Genomic DNA, 21,668 nt, shown 5'->3' with positions numbered 1-21,668 from the left:
CGATAGGCGATATTGATTTGGTGTTTGGTTTGATAGAGCGAGATATGCCACAAAGTTTAGGCGACTGTTGCCTGCCAGCCAGAGTCTATTTCTGTAACCTTGCTGTCGAGATTTTTACAAAGCTATTACTCAAGGAGAAAATGAAATGGCAGATAAGATCCATTTGAAAAGGAGTCCAATACCTTTGACTTCTTTGCAACAGAGCCTCAAAAGCTATGACAACCAGAAATCAGTTTTTGGACATGTTCTTGACTTATAGGAGACAGTATCAACATGTCAGTATGTCTGCGTAAGAGAGATATCATCCTAACAACACGGCTAACTGCCTGTGATTCTCAGTGAAACTCAATTTCTACGTCCGAGAGAGAATCAAGTGACATTTAGTGCCATCTGAAATTCAGCTGTCATTTCACCTCCCCTCCGCCCACCCATTAAGTGCCACAGTCGTCTGGGCGAAGATACAGATCAAAGGTTGCATATAGGTTGCGGCTCAGAGCTCAGTTAGCCGGCTGGTTGTGCACTCCCCTGCCCAAAGTCTCCCCCATTTCAGCCAAGCTGCTGCCCCTCCAGGCTCCTGCTTTGCTCTGATAAGCCTGATGCTGTTTACTTCTCTGGCTGTCGGTTAAGAAGCTGCAGGAGCCGTGCACCGCTGAGCTGTCAGTCAAAGCCTATCTTCTGACAGCCGCAGAGTCCAGGGGAGAAACTGGATCCTTTCTTCCCATTCAAACCTCGGCCATCTACATAAGACGATGCTTTCCTCTGCGAAGAATAGGAATCGATCAGCTCTGGCTGGGTTTCAGGTGTTCACAAGAGCTTTCGTCCATCCTCTGGGCTTTACAAGGATGTTTTGTGTGTGATCTTTTTCCAGCTCAGCAGGGGTCAGTGGGTAGTGCAAGGACAGAGCCTTAGTGTGTGACAAAATATACCTAATATGGTGTGACTCACACAAGTTTAAGTGAATGAGCACAGCAGTTTCATCCTTATTTTCTGAGCATCCTTTGCGGGAATGCAACTGATACTCTGTAGTGTCAGTCATACTCTTCTAAGACTGGGCTTCCTGGCTGTGTTTGGTGTCATTTAATTTGCTCCGTTAATATTAACAGAGTTGAACAACCTCAGAGGCTGAAAAATGACGCTCAAAAACTGCAGTTCTTTGAATGGCCACTTTAGGCCGGCTCCAAAAGCAACTTAATCCCCCCAGGCTCCTGTGTTACAGCAGAAATACACGATTACAGCCTGGTCTCTACAGCTTATTTCCTCTGTCATGACTGTACAGGGGCTGATAACTCAATAGTTTAAATTCCATTAAGGCTTAAAGTTATGCATTATTGAGGGTGTGGTTGCTTTGAGTGACAGGTGCCATTCACCGGAGTCTTGGCTCCACACACATCAGAATCAGAATCAGTTTTATTGCCAAGTATGTTTTCACATACAAGGAATTTTTTCTGGTGATTGGTGCAATTGATCAGCAACAGTGGGGCTCTCTAGCCTTGTTGATGAGGCTAATAGCAGATGGGAAGAAGCTATTTTTGTGGCGAGAGGTTTTGGTCCTGGTCACATCCCAGCTCTTTGCCCATTTTTGGATTAGCTGGGAGTTAGGTGGAGTCAGGCACTGCCAAGATGGCAACGGCAGAGCAGCCCACTCTCAAAATCGCTTCAAAACTGCTCTCCAGAAACATAGGGGTGACGTCACAGAGAGTACATTCACCTTTATATAGAATTCCCCTTAAATTTACCATCAGGTCTGCCCTAATTTTTGGCCACTAGGGGGCAGTGTAATAACTTGTAACACAACACTGACATTTTATCACCTTGTAAAGTTGTTATAGCTAATGTGTATAACAGTATATATAATAACAGACTTTATATCACTTTTAAAAACAGCAATAGTTGCCTCCTAATGAATGTATAGTGATTCCAATATTCTCTCTCTGCTGGGGTCTCCTGTTTGGTGCTGTGCAGAACATACAGTGAGGTTTTAAAGCTTGTTCACTAAAAACAGCTGCCTGCCCCTGAAAATAATGCTGATGAGAGCGGTGAACCAAAACGGTACATTTGTGGGCCATAAACTCAAAACAGTTAATTAAAAGACATTAAAAACCTGTGGGTAACTGTAGAGTCACCTTTTACATCACACACAGGCAATTGATACAAATTGATGCAAAAAGTATTGGTTGGTTAGTGCAGCTTTAAGTAGTTAGAAAAAGTATTTTGTGGTTTGACAGAATCATGTTATGAATGCCTTCATTTCACTGAAGCTATCGTCTGCTTACACTGAGTGGGATATTTGAGATGAACTGTTGCATAATCGTATAAATTGCCTCAGGTGAAGTCACTTTTTTTTATTGACTACCTGGCTAACATAAAATGCTAACAGTAACCACTGATAGTCTGTTGATGTTGAGTATTATCAGTTGACAGTTCTTATAGGCACTATTTCTTCAGTAGAAAGTGCTGTTGTGAGTTTTTTGTTTGTTTGTTTCACCTCCTCTGACGATGTTCATGGCTAGTTACCACTGGAGGTTTTTGTTTGTTTGTAATTTGGGGAACTGGCCCCTTAACTAAAAATATTATTTCAGTTATACAATTCCAACTCTAGTTTTCTGGCTGTACAACTCCATGCTGCTGCGAGAGCTTGAAAGGCAGACTGTCAAACACTAATGAGGCTTTGTGAAAATGATTTATTTATAATTGTGTTCTGAGCAAATAAAAGCTGTCATGCTAGATACCATGTGTGTGAAAAAGTGAAAGAGGCACGGTGTGTGCACTGCATACGTGAGACAATACTTAACTAATAACCCCAATCTACCAGCTATACTTTAACAATTATCCTGCAGTGATATTTCTTTGTTCTCATAACCACAGTCAGAGATGCTAAATAACCATCCTTAATCTTTGCTCACGGGCAATCTGGCTAATTACCATAGTCTCAGCAGCAGGTAACCTTGGTTTCCTCAGAGCTTGGGGCTGATTAGCACAAAAGTGCAGCTGCAGGGCCACGGTGCTGTCTGGAAGTGTGATTTTATTTTTAGACAGCAGATCATAACCTCTTTTAATTTTTTAGTGTTGATTGGTAACAACATGGTGAAGAATAAAGTTTCGAACCAAACTTCTCACCAGAAACTGTTAAAACAACCGGAGCCAAACAACCTCAATTGCACAGTGTGCCGCCTGGGAATGCTAACCTCTCAGTGTCCTCACACATACATACATGCATACATCACCTCTCACCTCTCAGCTTTGTCTTATTCATATAACAACTGTCATGCATCTTACACGTAATTGTTTCAGGGATGAAAATTAATGGAAAATCCTGCTTCTGTGTGTCTACTTGTTTTTGAACTTGCTATATTGACATAAAAAGGCCTACTTTGAATGCTGTTTACTATGAATACTGTACTAAACTATGAATAATGTTTCAGTCACTTTTCAAGAAAAGATTTCAAATATTTCTGGTTCTCAAAATCTTTATGTTTTGTGCTGATGATTGGACAAAACAATACATCTGTAGATGTCACCTTTGGCTGTCAGAAACTGTGATGGGCACTGTTCACACTTTCAGCGAACTAAAAACTGAAAATAAGTGTTAGTTGCAGCTCTAATAATGTACTGTTTTTGCAGTCAGCGTACAAAATTAGCCTACTCCTACATTTTGTAATAACAGAAATAATGGTAATAATTAAGGTCGGACAGCTGCAACTTTTGAATTTTGAACAAACAGACAATAAAATGTTTTATTTAATGCATTTTTTATTTGTTGGTTATCTAAGATTCTCTTGCAGCAACCCCATCACTATCTGTGGTTCAATAGAGTACATCAACAATCAACAGCACACTCAAAAATCAAGCGTATTTAATATGCATAGTTTGTTGATTGTCCTTGATTTAGTCACTTCTCTGATGTGAACAAACTACACACTAAGAACCTGCTTAGAATTAGTATGTAGTATGGAACTGGGACACAGCTGTTGACCTGGTTTGTATATGGAGTATCAGTGTCTTTATGTGACATGTAACCTATAGAAATCATACTCTCGATGTCTAACTCATTTTCACTCAGTTGGTGTTTTGCTATGTTTGTGTACATACATGTCAGTGCAGGCACACATTTGCGATGCATCTGCACCCGCATGTCAGGATTTGTCCCCTCTGCAGCTGCATTAATGATGCTGAGAAATATCCATGCTGCTCCAGTGACAGCAGCACCAACATCGTGTCCTGTGTATGCGAGGTGTCCAGCCGGGCCAGCTGCATGACTGATGGTGGTCCCATCGATTGCTCTCAGTCTTCAGGGCTTCCAGCCAAGATTGGGCCCCTGGCCAAGAGCAGCTTGGCCCAGCTAATCTGTCACCAGGCTGGCCAGAGCAGGCTTCATAAGCTCCATCGACCCACGAAGCTTACACGCTGTGTGCTAAAGCCTGTCCTCTCCAGCCCCACTGTCCATTAGTCTTGGTGCTTTAATCTTCCTCTATCTGTGTGTCTGTGTGTCAGCTAGTCAGGGATTGATTCATTATGAGTGTCCAAGGATTTGAGTTTACTTTGTTCAGAGGCAAGGGTCACACTCTGCTATCTGAATACTTGATTAAGCAGTGATTCATTAGTACTGAGTTTCTTGTTCTCATGTTTATACACCTCTGAAACTCAATAATTGTTTGCTGATCAAGAGTCCAGGGAGAGAAAACAGGCTTACTTTTATCCTAAATAATGGTGATTTCATAAGATTTGCTGTTTTAATACATGTCTTTAATACATTTTAATAAATGCCTTTACCTCTGTGTGCAGCACTTTGTCCGAGGACGGGCCAGAGATCTTTTTGAGCCCTGCAGTCACGTATGGACCACCAGGTCTCGACCTGTCCTGTCCCATAGCCATGACAATAGCCCACTGTGGGGAGGTCGATGCTGACAATTGGACCATCCGACTAAAAAGACAAATGCAGGACAACAAGTGGGAGGTGAGCAATTCCTCTCACACTTCAGCTGTTGCTCGAATTTTTTTCCAACATCAGTGCAGAATGTTAACATGTGCGAACGCACACATTTCACCCAGCACCCGGAATATCAGAGTGATCTGATAAACTGCTATGACTTACTTTGATGAAAATTTTCATCCTGCAGTGGAGTCATGCGAGCATGGAGCTGATTTCAAGGTTGCCAGCTCAGATTCATCATCCTGCATAAAGTTCAGCCTTTCAAGCTCTACCTCATGCTGTCACACGCCCAAAAGAAATGTTAGAGCACATGCAAATGACGGCTATTAGTCACTGAAACATTCACTTCTTTCCCAGTTTCATGATAATGGTATTTTAAAGTATTAGTGAGCAATTCAGAACCTGTGAATTCTGAATTGCAGCTGTTCAGAAGATTTGGACACAACAAGAAAAATGTATATTACAAGGAGAAACATGCACAAGCATCTATGTGTGTATCTGTTTGTGTTTCATATGGCAAACTATATCTGAAGTTGTAAGATGGATTACAATGAAAAATAACTTTACTGTTTTCCATTGTGATTCAGCATGGTAGAACTGTGCTGTCTCATGAATACTGCAGATATTTATTTATTACTACTATTAGTCCTATTACCTGTCCTATTATAGTCTCTTTTTTATTATTGGTCTTATAATTATACATCTTTATGTGAAACGTGCAATATGCTATGTTCTCTCTCTCTTTCTCTCCCCCCTCTCTATCCTTCTCTCTCTCAACCAGTTAAAAGGGAGTTTTCCTTTGTCATTGTCACCAAGTGTTTGCTCATGGGGTACTGTTGGGTCACTGTAATAATATTATAAAGAATACAGTCTAGAACAGCTCTATATGAAAAGTGCCTTGAGATAACTTCTGTTATGATTCAGCACTACATGAATGAAACTGAATTGAATTGAATTGATATAGGTTTAAAAAGTGATATTTGAAATTTCAGTGCCCTACATATTCGCACAAGGGAGTATGAATCATCTATCTTTGAAAGTAATTATCATATTGGGACCATTATGACCATGGCTGTCAGAGAAATGAATATTTAAGCTTTGAATCTGGGTTTCTGTGAATCTCAGAAAATACTAGATCCAGCTATTTTAACATCAGTATTTTCATCTTTACCAGAAAACCATTTTCAAATTCATTTTTTATTCTATTTAGCTTTTTTGAAAATGAATTTTGCAGACACACAGACAGAATTCAATGAGGCTGTTGAATTTATACTCCTAACAAATAGGGGGCATTATGTTACCAGAAAGTTGTGGTGTCCACCCCTATAGCAAGAAACAAGGAAATGCAGTCTTTGGTTTCTCCTCCATCCTCTTCCACTGTACAGTAGTCATTCAGGGTGCACGTGAGAGCACGCTGCGTCCTAGTTCTGGGACTGGGCCCATTGGCCACTCACAACCACGTTTCAACCCTCACACTGAGCTAATGTTAGCTTGAACAGAGCTGCTCCTGACATGTTGCCAAACCTGTATGGACTGGGGATGTATGTTTTCCACATGGGATAAAGTAATTGGTAGAAATTGTGTTTTTTTTCTTTAGTTATTGTTTGACGGATTTCACACCCAGTCTGCCCAGTCAGAGAAAGGGACGATGAAGATGATAAAGTGGTGACAGGTAGAGGATGAGACACAAGAGGTCGAGGAATGCGAGGCAGAAGGAGAGCAGCATCAGTAGCTGAGATTGAGGAAACAATGGAGGAGTGTCAATAAGAAAGGACGGCTGCAACACGGCGGCTGCAGCTTTACAGCCTCCTCACTGTTATTACCTCTACATCCTCTCATGTTGGACTCAGGCAGACTGGACACAACAGTGACTCATTATCACCTCTTGACGTACAAAGTGGTGTCACGAGACAGGATGGGCTGGGGCTAGCTGTTAAGCATCCTAACTGCAGTACATATATCTTAATAAAAAGTCTTTGACATAATGTCAAAACTGTTATTTCTTCACATTCTGCTTATAATCTGAGTTCATTTTTGAAATATTTTAACTCACAATATCTACATATTCCACCTTAAAAGTGCCCACTACTGTCTGAAAACTCAGTGTGAGGTCTAAAACAGATAAAAACCGCCAAGTGTGCTTTTTAAAAGATTGAACACTTTATTCCTCTAAATGCATTATAGAGCTATCTCTGTGATTGCTGCTGTGAGATTTTTTTTTTCTCACATCCAGCTCTTTGAGTAAAATAACACCTCTGAAAAGTCCTTCAATTCTGCCCTGTAGAGCTACTTCACAGTCTCACAGAGGACTTGTTCAGACATCCGACTTAAATCCAAACACCCTCTATCCATTTTCTTGTGCCTTCTCGGCAGCGTAGACATATCTAAGATGCTCTTTTAATGTTTAACTAACCTCATCAAAAAGCTATGAGGACCTCTTCAAGATAGAGTGACCCCCGTGCCACCATGTGTGCGTGACCTCAGAGGGCCCGTGGCTCTCTTTCCAGCTTGGTCCTTTCACTCGTGTGACATTTACACAGATGTAATTTGCCAGCTGACGGGTTGCACAAAAGGGAGCTATCAAAAGACTCATCGCTGATGGGAGCTATATGCCGTCGGAGAGGAGAGAACAGTGGAGAGAGTCAGCAGAGAAGGAAGAGATAGACAGAAAGATACAGACGGGGTTCAGGGAAGAGAAGAGGAGATGTTCTCCAAGAAAATACAAAGGTGTGACCCATCTCTGTCACACTGAAATAATGAGCCCTTTATCTCAGCGAGGATGCTTACTCAAACCCTAATCTTTGGTATAAGTGATATAATGGGAAATGGAGGTCTCTCTCCCTCTGTGCCTTCCTCTCTTTCTTTCCCCCTCCCCTCCTCTCTCTCGCGCCGTCTGCCTCTCAGTGCCATTCCCATTAAAGCTTGCACTTTTGTACTGCTAGAGTTTGACTCCATCATTTCTCCCCGGCTGCCTGGCGGGGATGAGCTATGTCATGGAGATCCTTCATGTCTGCTGCAGCGCTAATGGGGCGGGTTTAGGAAGCTGTGGTCCACTAAATTACCCTGCGTTGCTTTATATTCATTCAAGTGGGCCATATGCAGAGGGGATCTGTGGGTCACAGTTAAAGGTGATTTAGGGAGGATTGAGCACAAGATGAGGAGCAATTGGCCATTGGATACAACTGCAACCCACTAATCCATTTTGTCAGTGTTACTGTTTCCCCATCTGTTTAGTGAGTTGTGTCATTATTCATTTGGCCCTTGTTCAGCTCCTATGTGAGCCTGTGTGTAAGGGAAAATTTCCAGTTTACTGTCTGGGAAGTGTCTTTAATAACATCCCTAACAAGAAGAGTCACTTTTAAAGTTTTAAATTCTGGATCCATGGCTCTCAGTGCTTGTTACTTGACTGCATGACAATTTAAAATTGTCTTTTTGTCTGTTTTTCTACAGGTAATGATATATTTTGATCTTGCCACATCAATCAAATGTGCAAAGAGGTGCATTACTCACATATCACAGGCTGAATGGTGTTCATCTTTCAGTTTGATGGTTAAATTAAATCCTCTTCCTCCCCCTGCAAGCAAATTTTTAGCTGTAATTGAAATGTTAATAATCGTGAATCAGCAGGCTTAGCTCCACTGTGTATAACTGGGTGCTGAATCCTCAAAATCAAAACTCAAAAAAATCATCTGCAAGACAGCATCCAAGTATTGAACTTGTCTTACAATTAACCCTGAGATGAACTGCTATGGGCTCAAGAGTATCTGTTCACTGCTCCAGAGCTAAACCTGGTCTCTCCTGATGTCTCCCTGCCTCCACAGGAAGTGATGTGTGTGGACGAGGAGAGCACATCCTGCTACTGTCTGCTGGAGGCTCAGAGGTGCCACGTGTTGCTGGAGCATCCAGGTCGCTACGCCCTGGTGGGGGAGCCGCTGAACCAGCAGGTGGCCAAGCGGCTGAGGCTGGCCGTGTTTGGCAGTCCAGATACCAGCAACGCTCTGGGCTTCACCCTCAGGGTTTACTGTGTGGACGACACGCCCCATGCATTTCAGGTATGAGGGAAGAGGGAGGATATAGAGGGAAACGATGAAGAACCAGGAATGATTCAATGTAAAGAAAGAATGTTAACGTCTAAGTTGCTCCCAAATGAATAGTTCTGTTTAAACACTGATTTCATCCTAACTCAACCTTTTACAGTACATGAGGGTCGTAACACACAATATTCTATACAACAGGATAAGTTTTCTTTTATTCACCCTACCCATGAAGCCACGCCCACACATTTCCATATTAAAGGGGCTATTTGTACTAGTACTTACTTACTAGTCTAGAAGAAAAGATGGGAGTTCAGCATCAAACTTCATTCTTTTACGCACCAAGAGCTTCTCCAGCGCCGGAAAGCAACGCCAGAGTTAACTCTTGTCTCTATCACGTCTAACCAGCTAGCCTCGGCCAACAGCAACTCACTGTAGCCTCCAACCTGCCCTGAAGACATAGCGCTGATCAGAAGGTGTATTATAACCTCTTGTAAACGCAACGATGACCAAAGCTCTTGTCAAGTGACAGTCACCACCACCACCCACTCCCAGCAAGAAACCACATTCAGCAGCAGACAAAACCTACAAATAAGCCCCTTTAAGTGCAATAAACAAGACTCAGGGGCCACAGCCATGTGAGCAGCAGTGCTTTGAGCTAAATGCTACCACTAGCATGCTAACATGCTCACAATGACAGTGCTGTCATGTTGGTAATTACTGTTGTCACCATCGTAGCTCACAGTGTTAGCATGCAAATATATGCAATTAGCACTAAACAAAGTAGAGCTGAGGCCAAGTGGGACGTCATTAATTGTGCAGGTATTTTCTCAGTTGTTGTGACACTTGCCTCAAATCCCCAATATATTAACTTCATGTCGATTCTAGAGGGAAAGTCAAAGGATCCTGAAAGTCGGTAGGATATGTTATCTGGGAACCATGAATGTCATGGCAGATCATGTCATGAAAATAGTTAGTCTGGAACAACTAACGGACCTTATTGCCACGCTGCTGATGTGGCCAAAAATACGACTATTTCCAACAGAAATCTATTATATAATATGCTATAAGTATGTGATATAAGCAGTTTTAATTGTAGTGTTTGGTCGGTATGGCTGGAAGAACTGCTGTCTGGGTTTTTTTGTGCTCTGCTGAAGATCTGCCTGTTCAGTAACATCGCCACTGGGAGCTGCCTGATGACTTGGAGACAAAGAGGGACTTTTAATTACAAAGACAACAGATGCTCTAAGGTTGCTTCTCTGCCCTTTCTTTGCGTAATTTAATTTGCTCTCTGTTAATTAAACGCGTTCCTGCATTGCATTCCATGGGACAAGTATCTGAACACATTGAGATGAGAAACATTCTCAGATCCAGCCCCAGTTCATCGTTGTGCTCTTCAGCGGGGCTTTGTGAAACGTTTGCCCTCCTCCTCCTCCTCATCGCAGTGTGGGCTCACTCAAAAAACACATATAACCTCTTCTTGTTCAAAGGTTGTGCAGCCAAAAAAAAAAAAACTTTTTGTAAGAGTAATTTGTTTCCTTTCTTAATTAGAGATACGTAAACAGCTTTTTTGAATTAGCCCTGTTAGTTCTACCACAGTGCCAAAGTCTTGCTTCACTTGTGGCTCCATTCAAGAGGTAGAATTGTGTGAACAAAGAGAAATTGGATGTAGGTGCCAAGAGCCAATTCACTTCACCTCTCCATCAGTCAGACATGGTTATTTGTTCATTTGTTCTTTTTTTGTTGGCTTTTGTTTGTGCTTCATACGACAATTAATTTCCCCTGTGAGCTTGAGGCAGGAATCGATCAGGTTCAAGGCAGCCTGTACGCTTTGCATTTCCCTTCTCTCTGTGCTGTGTGACTGAGAGGATAAGCGCCACGCATACAGGACTCACGCCCCCACCTCTGCCTTGCATCCCCAAGATACAGAAGATGTAAACACAAACATGCAAATACACATTTACACATGTTATTTTCCTCCAATGATCTGGAAAAATTACAATATCACAAGGCAGGAAGCCAAAAACTACGATACTGACAATGGGCTGATTTTCTCCGGTTACGCCTTCTCTTTGTGTGCAAGCAGTGTGTTTGACGAACAGTTTTTTACTGCTCTCTTCATCTTATTTTCAGGCTCTAGCAGTGTCGGTTTGTCACTCATGCAGTTTGTTCTTTGATCCATTGTATGGCTGGTTACCTGTTGTGAGCAACAGAGGCTCTGGGGGGCCGGTATTGAGCAATTCAAGTTTCAGAGCTGAATCATTCTGGGTGCATTTTGAAAGCTTAAAGACGCACAGAGCACCACTCTTTTATTTTTGTTTAGAGTTTTTTTTTTTGTTGTTGTTTTTTGCATTATGTTCGCAGCAATTTTCTAAAGGTGCAAGGAGCACAGACCCGATAAAAATGGAAGCTTCCAGGGTGCAAAAACTGAACACATCATTTAAAACCCAAGAAAAATCTTCACTGAGCGTATTGTGTGTATGTTTGTTCCAGTAATATGGGCACACATCTCTGGAACAGGTTTTGTTTACAGCCACTGAATATTCAGAGTTCAACTAACTCAATATTAGAATCTGCCAGTTATTTTTTCAATTAATCATATGGTCTATAAAATGTCGGAAATCAGACATTAGGACATCCTCTTCATCTCATTTGATCCAAAACCCCAAAAGTTTCAGTTTCTATCACAAAAAAACAAAGAAAAGCAGCGAATAGCCTCAATTAAGAAGCTGAAACCAGGTGATGTTTGGCATTTTTTGCTTTAAAACATATTTAAATAAAAAAAATTATTATCAAAATAGCTGATAATCAATCTGATTAAAGGAGCTACTTGTAAGTGTTGCTATTACTACATAGCCAACATTAGCATTAACAGCTATTTACTTATCAGTCTAGAAGAACCGTTGTGAGTTCAGCATCAAACTTCAATCCTTTACTTACCTTCATCCTTCACAATGATAACTCATGTCTCTTTCATTGAAGTTAGCATGCTAACCAGCTAGCCCCAGCCCATCTTGTCACTTTGAGATAATGAGTCACTGTGGCCTCCAACCTGCCATGAAGACGTAGCACTGCGCAGGGGGCATATTATAACCTCTGGTCTTGTAAACACAATGATGGCCGAAGCTCTTGCCAAGCGACAATCTCCACCACCTGCTCGCCGCAGAAAACAACATTTGGCAGGTGGGAAAACGTACAAGTAGCCCCTTTAAGCAACTTATTGTTTCAGCTCTTCTAATTTTTTGTTTATTTTTTTTAACTTAATTCACTCTTCAACCTTGATAAACCATTTTAATGAGAAGCGTTGTGTTGTATATGAAATGCCATGTGCTGTGAGCTGAGTCCTAGCTTGGTACAGTGAGTGCAGCAACCATATTAAATGTCTACCTTTTTTTCTCTACCTCCCTAACCCCTTGCCCCACCTCCTAAAAAAAAAAACAACCCACACTTTTCCTTCTCAGGAGGTGGCAGTGGGCGAGCGCAGCAGGGGAGGGCGGCTGCTGGAGGAGCCGAAAGTGATGCTGTTCAGGGGGAACACATTCAGCCTCCAGGTGTCCATCCAGGATGTCCCACAGTTACTCTGGAGCATCAAGCCTTTCACCACCTGCCAGGTAGGAGGTTTTTCACCTGTGAGTTTGTCTCACTTTGAGTAAAGGAATGTAAAGTGGCGTTTACTGCATGTGAATCTCAGCTCTAATTTAAAGCGGGCGCCGCTTTGTAAGGGTCACAGACAGGGAAAAGAAGCTGGCACCTTCATCTTCTTGGTTCCTCTGTTCCTCTGTCAGAACTCTCTCCTACACCAGTTTCCCGCGTTCCTTACATGGTCACATCAAAGCCAAAGGACAGCGGCAAGGGCACAGCACGATATCTCTAAGACTAGCTATCTCACACACACACACACACACACACACACACACACACACACACACACACACACACCCTTACAAAATTAATTATGACTGCCAGGCAGGCACACACACGCACATCACATAGTTATCTTCCTAGGGGTCTATATGCTGCATGTTCTGCTCTGCCCTGTGATGTTTATCCCACCAGTGACATCCTATTAGCAGAATTAGCCCACCATAGTGCCTGCAGAATACCAACAAGGTTGTCTTGGAGGAGGAAGGGCCGCTATGTGAGGGTCCGACAGGGAAGACGACTATAGGCTTTCATTCAGACACTACTCTTGCCCTGAAGGAGGCTTTTACAAGTAGCCATCCTCCTGTCTGATGGATCTGAAGAGAGGATGATTCATCTGTAAAACAGTGTTTTTGACCTGCTCTCACTGTGCCACTGTCTGGGTCACACTGTAGTTAGTAATGGAAGTCGAGATTGGCCTTTTAGATTCCAGTGGCTCCAGAGCGCTGTTACTTTTGGTTTTTCAGTTGTCACATTGGCTGGGGGGGGGGGGGGGGGGGGGGGGGGGGGGGTGAATACGGCTTTGAGGGAAGAGTTTAATTCTGTGGGGTCTATTTTTACTTTCTATTTCTGTTAATAATGTGGGCTTGGGTCTATTATATTCATGGCACTAGTGATTGCATTATAACTAGCCACACTGTAGGGTGTAAAGCAAAAGAACTGTAAAGTAAATCAATTCATTTTCCTAAACGGCAGTGAGTAAAATACTGGCTGATTTATTCAATTTTTGCACGAATGACTCCAGCTCTTTCAGATGGTTAGCAGGATGCATTTTCGTCCTGAGGGCTCTAATGACTGCTGGTGTTCTTTCTGACGGGGAAACTGCTTGATTAGCTAACATCAATGATCGGCTAAAGAGGCCACTCATTCAGTCTTAATTAATCATGTAAACAGCAAAGTGGGTGGCGAAGCGGGATTCAAATAACGAATGTCTTTAGCGGGGGGTGTAATGAGTTTGTTGTCTCCCCTGCCTAATGCCTCCATCATTCTCCCCTGTCCGCCCTCCACTGTCTCCTCGCTCGGCAGGAGTTCTCCTTTTCTCAGGTGTGGGCCAGTAACCAGCGTCCCCTGCAGTGTGCCTTCTCTCTGGAGCGATACAGCCACTCCTCGTCGCAGCTCTCCTGCAAGATCAGCGTGCGACAGGTCAAAGGCGAGGAGCAGATACTCCAGGTCTACACATCTGTGGTGGAGGTGTGTGGCCAGTCATGCTGCCTTGCTAATAGATTCTTTTATTAGACAGAATAACTCTTGGTTTGATTTAAGAGCTCGCTTATCGAGCCTCTTGAGGAGATTTTCATGTATGGATTAGAAATTGTCTCCATAAGTCTCCGTCCTTGTCTTTATATTGAGATTTTTGAGCTGCACCATCATTATCACGCTGACACCTTGTTCTTTCTTTCTTGCTACTAGAACGAGAAGGGAGTGGTTCCCTTTTTCACTCAGTCGGACTGTACCATCACCTCTCAGACGGGGTCAAGGGCCTTTAAAATCCCCCTGTCTATCCGTCAGCGGATCAGCGCCACCTTTGACACGGCTAATGCCAAGGGGAAGGACTGGCAGCTTCTGGCTCAAAAGCTCCACATAGACAGGTATGAATTATAGCACTCTGAATTCTCCTCCTTCAGTTGCCATCTGCTGAGTCATTTATGCGTTACTGAAGCTCAGACACATAAATCAGCTGTTATGTGTTAACGCAGAATAATTGAATAATGACTGGAAAGCATAAATGCTGCATATTCTGCTCTCTCCACCATGTAAACACCGTTCCCACTTTGAATACTATTTTTAATCTGGAATTTAGGCACCGTGTCAGCCCTAATCTTCCATCACCAACCAGCCTTCAGTAACACGCCACACTGCTGATTTCATTATAGATCTAGAAACACATGCACAGAGAGAGAGAGAGAGAGAGAGAGATGTAAGGGCCAACTTTAGCACAGTCAGAGTAACTGGGGAGAAGATGCCGTGTTTTGCAGAAATCCAAAGGAAGGTCTCAGACCGCTGACAGGCCAGCCTCTGGCAAGAAAATGTGTTCATGTTAGCACTTCTCATTAGCAGCGCGTCTTCATGTGCTGCGTCCTCCAGCCTCCTGCTAAACTCTCCAGAGGTTGTGCCAGGTCAGTATTTGCGTAGGCTTGTGAAGGATTTTAGTTGTTTGGTGATGGTGATCTCTGCTTGTGTCTCAGAAGAGAAGCGCTTATAACCACGAAGACTCCTCTCTGTCTTGCCAGTTGGAGAAACATGAGAGGGAAAAGTTGACTAAGAAGCTGTGACAGAAACTATGTGATTAACGAATTTCACTTAAACCGGAAAAAAAAAAAAAAAAATGTGACTGAGGAAAGGGAAAGGATTTCAGAGCTTTTTCAGCCCAGTCGAACACACCGAGAAGCATGTAATGGGAATGTCTCTACCTAGTTAAGCTGATTTGGGTAATTATTTCTCTGAATGTGTGGGAACGTTATCACACTGAGGAGGGAGAGTGGGATGGAGAGGAGAAGTATGGAGAAGGCAACAAAGGAAATCCCATTGTGATGAAACAGTGCACTCTGTTGGATAGGTGTTATAACAACAGCAGAAGAAGACACTAAATTAACTCTGGCTCGCAGCTTGTTTTTCTCATACAATAAAAACACAAACTGTAGCTGAAATTTACCGCACCTTTGGATAAAGCAATTTAATTGATTTGTGATGAATATTGCTGACTGATTTTTTGCATAGCAATTAAAACATTTTAACATCATCCTCCACTCAAAAATGCGTTTTGCTTATTGGAACTTCATTGGAAATGTTTAACCTTCACTGCTTACCTGTGCTCGCCTCAGATTGAAGTTTAAGCTGTGCACATACAAGCATCATTTTCTGGCTCACAAGTTGTTTGTAAACCAGTTTGGTTCCAATATGCAAATTATATAAGAATAAAATCTCCAGTGCAGAGAACGTGGAGGTTTCATTGACGAAGGGAGCATCTTTTATCCAGCAGTTAAACATTTGAAGTGAAATATATTTGCATTTTTAATGAGGGAGAAGTAGATTTTTTTTTTCAATAGTTAATTTTTTTTTTTTTTTCTGTTTTTATGGAAAAACTATATCAGACACAAACTGTAATTTAAAGACCAGATTTATGAGTGGAGTGGGAAACTTTTAATTTGATTTATTTATTTATTTTGACTATGAAAACATGTAAGCTGGAAATTCAGTAATTACAAAAAGGTAATGTGAAAATGGCAGCAAAGACGACACTGAGAATACTTCAGAGGGCGCTCTGCCAATACTTTAGTTTTAAAGTTCAAAGTTCAGTTTACTTGTCACGAGGAGAAAGGCCACTGCTCAGCCTGAGAAAACTGTTGTGTAACGTCTCCTGTTGCTCTTCTCTTTGAGGAAGTAACCCTGCTGATGTCATAGTGATGTCATCTGAAGAGCTTGAGTCTTACAAACCAAACCGCAGCTGTTAGGGGTTGAAAGAAATGGGCATTTAGAAGGCAGGGGAGGTATAAGCAAGCTAAAGATGCTGAAAGCTGTTATTGAGTTGCATGATGGGGAATGTAGGATCCAGTGTTTGTACAGCTTTACCCTCACTACAGACTTTTGAATGTGTCTCTTGTGTAGTCGCCATATTTATGGAAGTGTTATATAAATCACTGAAGTACAAAATTAAAATTCTTAGTACTGAAACTTGTGTGTTCATTTTCATAATAAACTGTGTAAAGCTTCACTTCATTACTGAACCTCCTTGCCACGTGATCTGTTTTAATATAATCTTCAAATGTCTCTGGCCTGTAGGAACCTGTGCTACTTTGCATGTCAGGAGAGCCCATCATCAGTGATTCTGAGTCTTTGGGAAGCCCAGCACCAGGACTCGGGGGATCTGGACTCTCTGGCCAGTGCTCTAGAGGAAATTGGCAAGGTCCAGTCCCCCACAACCACCACACATTGCGGCAGAGAAGAGCAGGACTCTGAATTCACCAAACTTGGGTAGGGCAGGTGTACAGCAGATCAAATCATGATGAACTTTTACTGCATGAACACTGATGACCAGGTGTACTCTCTGCTAACCTATGAGGAGGAGGAGGAGGAGGAGGAGACAGCAGCAAAGGGGACAGCAGGGAGGCTTTGTTGCGGACTGTTACTCTCTGCTCTCTGCTCAACCAAATGGCACGTACAGACACACGGGAATCATTGAACAACTGTGAGAGAGGGTTTGTGTTACTGAGAGGCGCCAACAAAAACAGTTTGGAAAAGGATGGAAGTATCCCACACGCATATTTGATTGAAAAATGTCAACTCCTTGACACTTTGGAAGACAGATTTGATAAACCTATATTGAAGGATTATGGGTATCTGTGTGAGGAGGACTCCGTGTGGGAAGTGTGTTTTAGACAAACTGCCAATCAGGCAGGTGGTGTGACCTTCCCAGGATCGGATGTGCTGGCGCTTGCCATCAAACAGTCCTCCGGGCTGTCGAAATCTTTGGTGTTACGTCATTATGTTGTCATTCATTTCCTATATCTCCTCTCCTAATGCTTCGTTTTCTTTTCTGCACCGTGTCTCTACAGTTACTGCTGGAGTTAGATTTAAAAAAAAAAAAAGCAAGGAATATTGGATATTAATGTTGTCAGAACATTTTATTTGTACTGTGGGGTCAGAGACACTGACAGTGATTGTCCACACTCATTAGCATTTCTAAGGATCTGATGATGTCCACATGCTAATTAAACATAAGGATACATGAGAAATGACTTACAGTGACATGCATCATATAGATAACAGTCATTTTAACAAACACCCTCCTGCACAAACAGTAAAGAACATTTTCAACCCAATCAGCAGAACGTGTTGTTAAAGCAAAGGGTGCAGAGGAGAATAACTCACCCAGCTGATCTTTGCTGCTTCTGGCAACGCAGAGGCGCACTGCATCCCCTAATGTCTATTAATCAACTTGTTTTTGGAGGAAAATTAATTAATAAATCAACTTAATTAATTAATTTTCCATTTCTTTTTGAATATAAATTGTGACTTTTGACGTGTGGCTTCGCTGGAGCTGTCTTTTTTTTTTTGGATCACAGCTTGGAGCAAATACTGGGACATCATTATCAGGAGACACTCTGTTCAAGTAAGAGGCTGGTTCTGCCTGTTAGAGGACAGACGAGAGGGAGTGAGAGGTGAAGAAATCCTGATCAGGAAGATCCCCCACATTCAGCTGCTCCACCTGCCCCCAAACTTAATAAAGTGACTTTGTGTTGACCTCTGTGTTGGCTCTCTCTTTTCATCTACTTAATGAATTAAATTGTTGAAAGGTAGTTACAGAAAATCTTTTTTTTAAAAAACTGTATTCAGCAAAGAGATGAAACAGAGACCTATACAAAGTCCAATTTAGGGCTGCCCCCAACCAAAGATTTTTCCTAGTCCACTAGTAGACATTAGTAGTCAAGACATTACTCGACTAGTCATTGCGCATTTATGATGTTCGTTCAATTATTTAAAATTTTTTTCAGAAAGTGGTGTGTAGGCAATCCCTCAAAGGCAAGTGATTTTATTTTTTCAAAAAGAAAGAAAAAAAAATCATTTTCCTCTTAGTAGTATCTATATATATAGATATATATATCTATATATATCTATATATATATATATATATATATAGATATATATATTTTGTTTGTTTGTTTGTTTTTTAATAAAAAAAAGTCAAGAAGGCAAGTGAAAAAAAAGGGGTGGGGGGTGGGGGGGGCATTTTCCCAACTCAACTCACTTTATTCCATAGGTTTGAGTTCCAGGGGTGACAAAGAGTATTATGGGTAATAATGATAGAGAGAGTGGGGGTAATAGTAATAAAGTAAACTAGATATATTACTATATCTAATTATATTATTGTATTTTATGTTGTGTAAGTGATGCTGCCACTAACAGAGTTTTATTTGTCACACGCGAGGGTACAACGTACAGGAAGCAAAATTTCCAGATATTATGAAAAGTATTGCATATTGCCGAAGTCTAATTGTGAATATATCAAAACAGCCAGCACTGAGTCACTTATCTAGGCTAATATTAGAATGAACAGCCATGCTAGGTGGCTAACATTAGGCTACTTACATGTTTCAAATTATCAGCCATGTTTGAGGTCATCAAATGATAGGCCAACGTAGAGTTTATACGTCACCATCTTGAGGTTGTTCTTTATCTGCAATCAACCAACCGATCAAAACTTGGTTGACTAAGACTCTATCAATCTTTAATGAATGTTTAGTTGACTGTAAGGGAGCAGCCCTACCCCAGTTTTCCAAAAGATAACAGAGCTATGTAAACACTCCTCAAGTCTTAGATGGCAGTTTACCATGTCGACGTTGCATTGTGTAGCTGTTTGCTGCACTGAAGGAGACCCTAGAAAGGACTGAGGTAGATACTTGTTAAAACTCTTCATGAGTAAGACCTAGAAGAGTTGTGTGTCAAAGAGGTTTCCTCCAATGTGCCTGAGCATCTGTTGGTTCCAACCCTCAAAATGTGATTAAATTAGAGTTTCCCAGATGGGATCAGATGAACCAATGCTGCTGTCATTCCTCCTACAATTTTCTTGACGGCATATTTCAACATTTTGGGAAATAAGCTATTTGATTTCTTGCTGAGAGTTAGATGAGACGATTGATACTACTTGTAAAGCTACAGCTACAGCTTCTCATGTTAGTCTCAGCAGTAAAGCAAATACCAGTAAGCCAATTTCCGAAAATGTCCAACTGTTCATTCAATTTGACAAGGACTCCCAGTTTCATCTTCGAGCTGCCAAAGAAGGATGCAGATTTAAGTGTGTTCATGCTGGCTCTACAGTTCCTGTTGATTTGTGTATTCATGGAAATATTCTGAGCTTTCCGGCCACAGAGATATATTTCATTCGATAGTTCCTGGAAATCTGTTTTCAGTGAACCATGGTTGCCAAATAATCAAATAACGCAGACCTGTACTCTATCAGCAAGCTTTGTCATTCTATCTATACGGATCAAAGAACACCACGAACACAGACAAACCCCAATCTGCAAGGAGGGGCTGATTCTCCACTATCAGCTGAAAAGGTCACTGTGTAAAAAGGCCAAAGCTTGCAATACATCTGCACCTGGAAGATACTGACTCGCACGGAGGCCTCTCTCCAGCTCTCACATGCTGAGTTAAACCACTTGTACAGATGGCCTCGGTGAGACAGCAGCCACTAAACCTCAACAAAGCAAAACAGGTCTGACAGTATAGGGAAATCTCTTCTCCATATTTTTGTTCAAAAGTGGATTAACTCTTGATAAATCTTTGAATTATTTTCTCATTTAACCACTTGGTTTGCTCCATAAAATGACAGAAAATAGCCCAAGATGGTACATTCACCAGTCATAAACACAAAGATAGCTAGTTTAGTTGTTTAAAGTCATAGAGGAAGAAGAAAACCAGCAAATATCCACGTCCAAGAAGCTGGTACCCTTGAATTTTAGCTTAATTTTTTGGACTAATCAAATAATTGACTAATCATTACAGCTCTTGAAGTAACTATAGCCCTGTCTTTTGATGCTCTACTTTACAGATCCTTAAACTCATCCTGAGGCGGAGAAGTACCCTGAATGTAGGAACGCTTAAAGTAATCTGTTGTAGCCTAACCTCTTGATGCTACCAGTGCCCATCATTAGCATTGCTGCTAAACAAGCATTAGCAATAGTGGAGTGTTTGGCCAGCTCAGCTGCAAAGTTAAACAGCAGAGGTGTAGGTGCTAGCTGGCAACAATTAACACTCACCAAAACCTGGTTTTCTCTGTTTCAAGTCCACTAATAAGACAAGCAATGACATTAATTTGATTTGTTTTGTTTGTTTTTTTTCTTTTCTTATCCGTGGGAGTGTGAGGAGCTGCAGAGGTAGAATCACTGTTTCCAGACACTTCAAGAATAAATAAAATCAGTTGGTGACATTAGTAAGTTTGAAGTGATGTTCTGACAGTCCTCTTCTACAGCAAATAGACAGGATCAGAAGCTACTTTCCAGAAACACATGGGCCAGAATTTCAAACTTTTTACACGTTCACTTCTCCCATAGTGCCACCTGGAAGAGCGATCTCACCTGTTCAAAGTCTTTTCTCAGAGAAAAAGATCATTACTGCAGCTGGAAGAAAAACTCTTCATTTTTCTGAGCTATTATCCCCCAATATATCCCACTGTTGTATGATCACTCCACTCAAAATCATGATCTGATGTCACTGCTGAAGCACAGAATATGTCCTGCATTCTCTAAGACTCTCTGTTCCAGCTGTGTACAGAGACCCTTTAGGAGCAGGCACCAGGGTAACAAAACAAGAAAGGCCAGCACAGTGCATACGGAGAGGACAAGAGGGGAGACAAAACTGTGTATCTACAGCCAGTTCTCTGGAATTAATCAGAAATAACAACCGAAGATGGGGCTTCTCCTGAGGAAAGCACTCAGTCAGGTGGTCAGGAACTGTTCCTCCATCCCACACTTCACAGGAAAATATCAAAACCCCCCCCAACAAGTAAGAAAAACTGAAGTTATTCCAGTAGACAAAAAGCTTGAAAAAAGGAAATTTGTCTTGACAACCGCCCCGTCGAGTGTCGTAACGAGGATCAGAAAGATGTAGACGATGAATGAAAGCTGATGGTCTACTGAGAAACCAAATTACCAGTTTCATATAAAGAACTGGACTCTGAGACTTGATGGAAATGTCCTCCTGTAGAGAACGGTTATAGCAGAGGCCTTATGGCACCACATCGCTCCATCTCCTCTGCACATATGATCAGTGTTACACCACAT

General features: G+C 41.8%; 1 protein-coding gene across 3 annotated transcripts in view; it reads left to right on the top strand.

Annotated features, from left to right (window-relative positions):
* LOC139611531 (netrin receptor UNC5D-like) overlaps window positions 1–18,126 on the top strand; it is a 158,166-nt gene extending 140,040 nt beyond the window's left edge. For all 3 annotated transcript variants that reach the window (XM_071466279.1, XM_071466280.1, XM_071466281.1), the window contains 6 exons: window positions 4,783–4,954; window positions 8,752–8,982; window positions 12,426–12,575; window positions 13,912–14,076; window positions 14,296–14,474; window positions 16,666–18,126. In XM_071466279.1, the coding sequence (XP_071322380.1) occupies window positions 4,783–4,954; window positions 8,752–8,982; window positions 12,426–12,575; window positions 13,912–14,076; window positions 14,296–14,474; window positions 16,666–16,861 (1,093 nt within the window). In that variant the 3' untranslated portion in view covers window positions 16,862–18,126. The remainder of the gene's footprint in view (window positions 1–4,782; window positions 4,955–8,751; window positions 8,983–12,425; window positions 12,576–13,911; window positions 14,077–14,295; window positions 14,475–16,665) is intronic.
* Window positions 18,127–21,668: the final 3,542 nt, after the last annotated feature.

This window comes from Trachinotus anak, unplaced genomic scaffold (genome assembly GCF_046630095.1).
Source record: "Trachinotus anak isolate AG129_WGS33_773 ecotype Australia unplaced genomic scaffold, CSIRO_AGI_Tana_v1 ptg000028l, whole genome shotgun sequence".
In the NCBI taxonomy this organism is placed as follows: Eukaryota; Metazoa; Chordata; class Actinopteri; order Carangiformes; family Carangidae; genus Trachinotus; species Trachinotus anak.
This window is presented reverse-complemented; position numbering and strand designations above follow the sequence as displayed.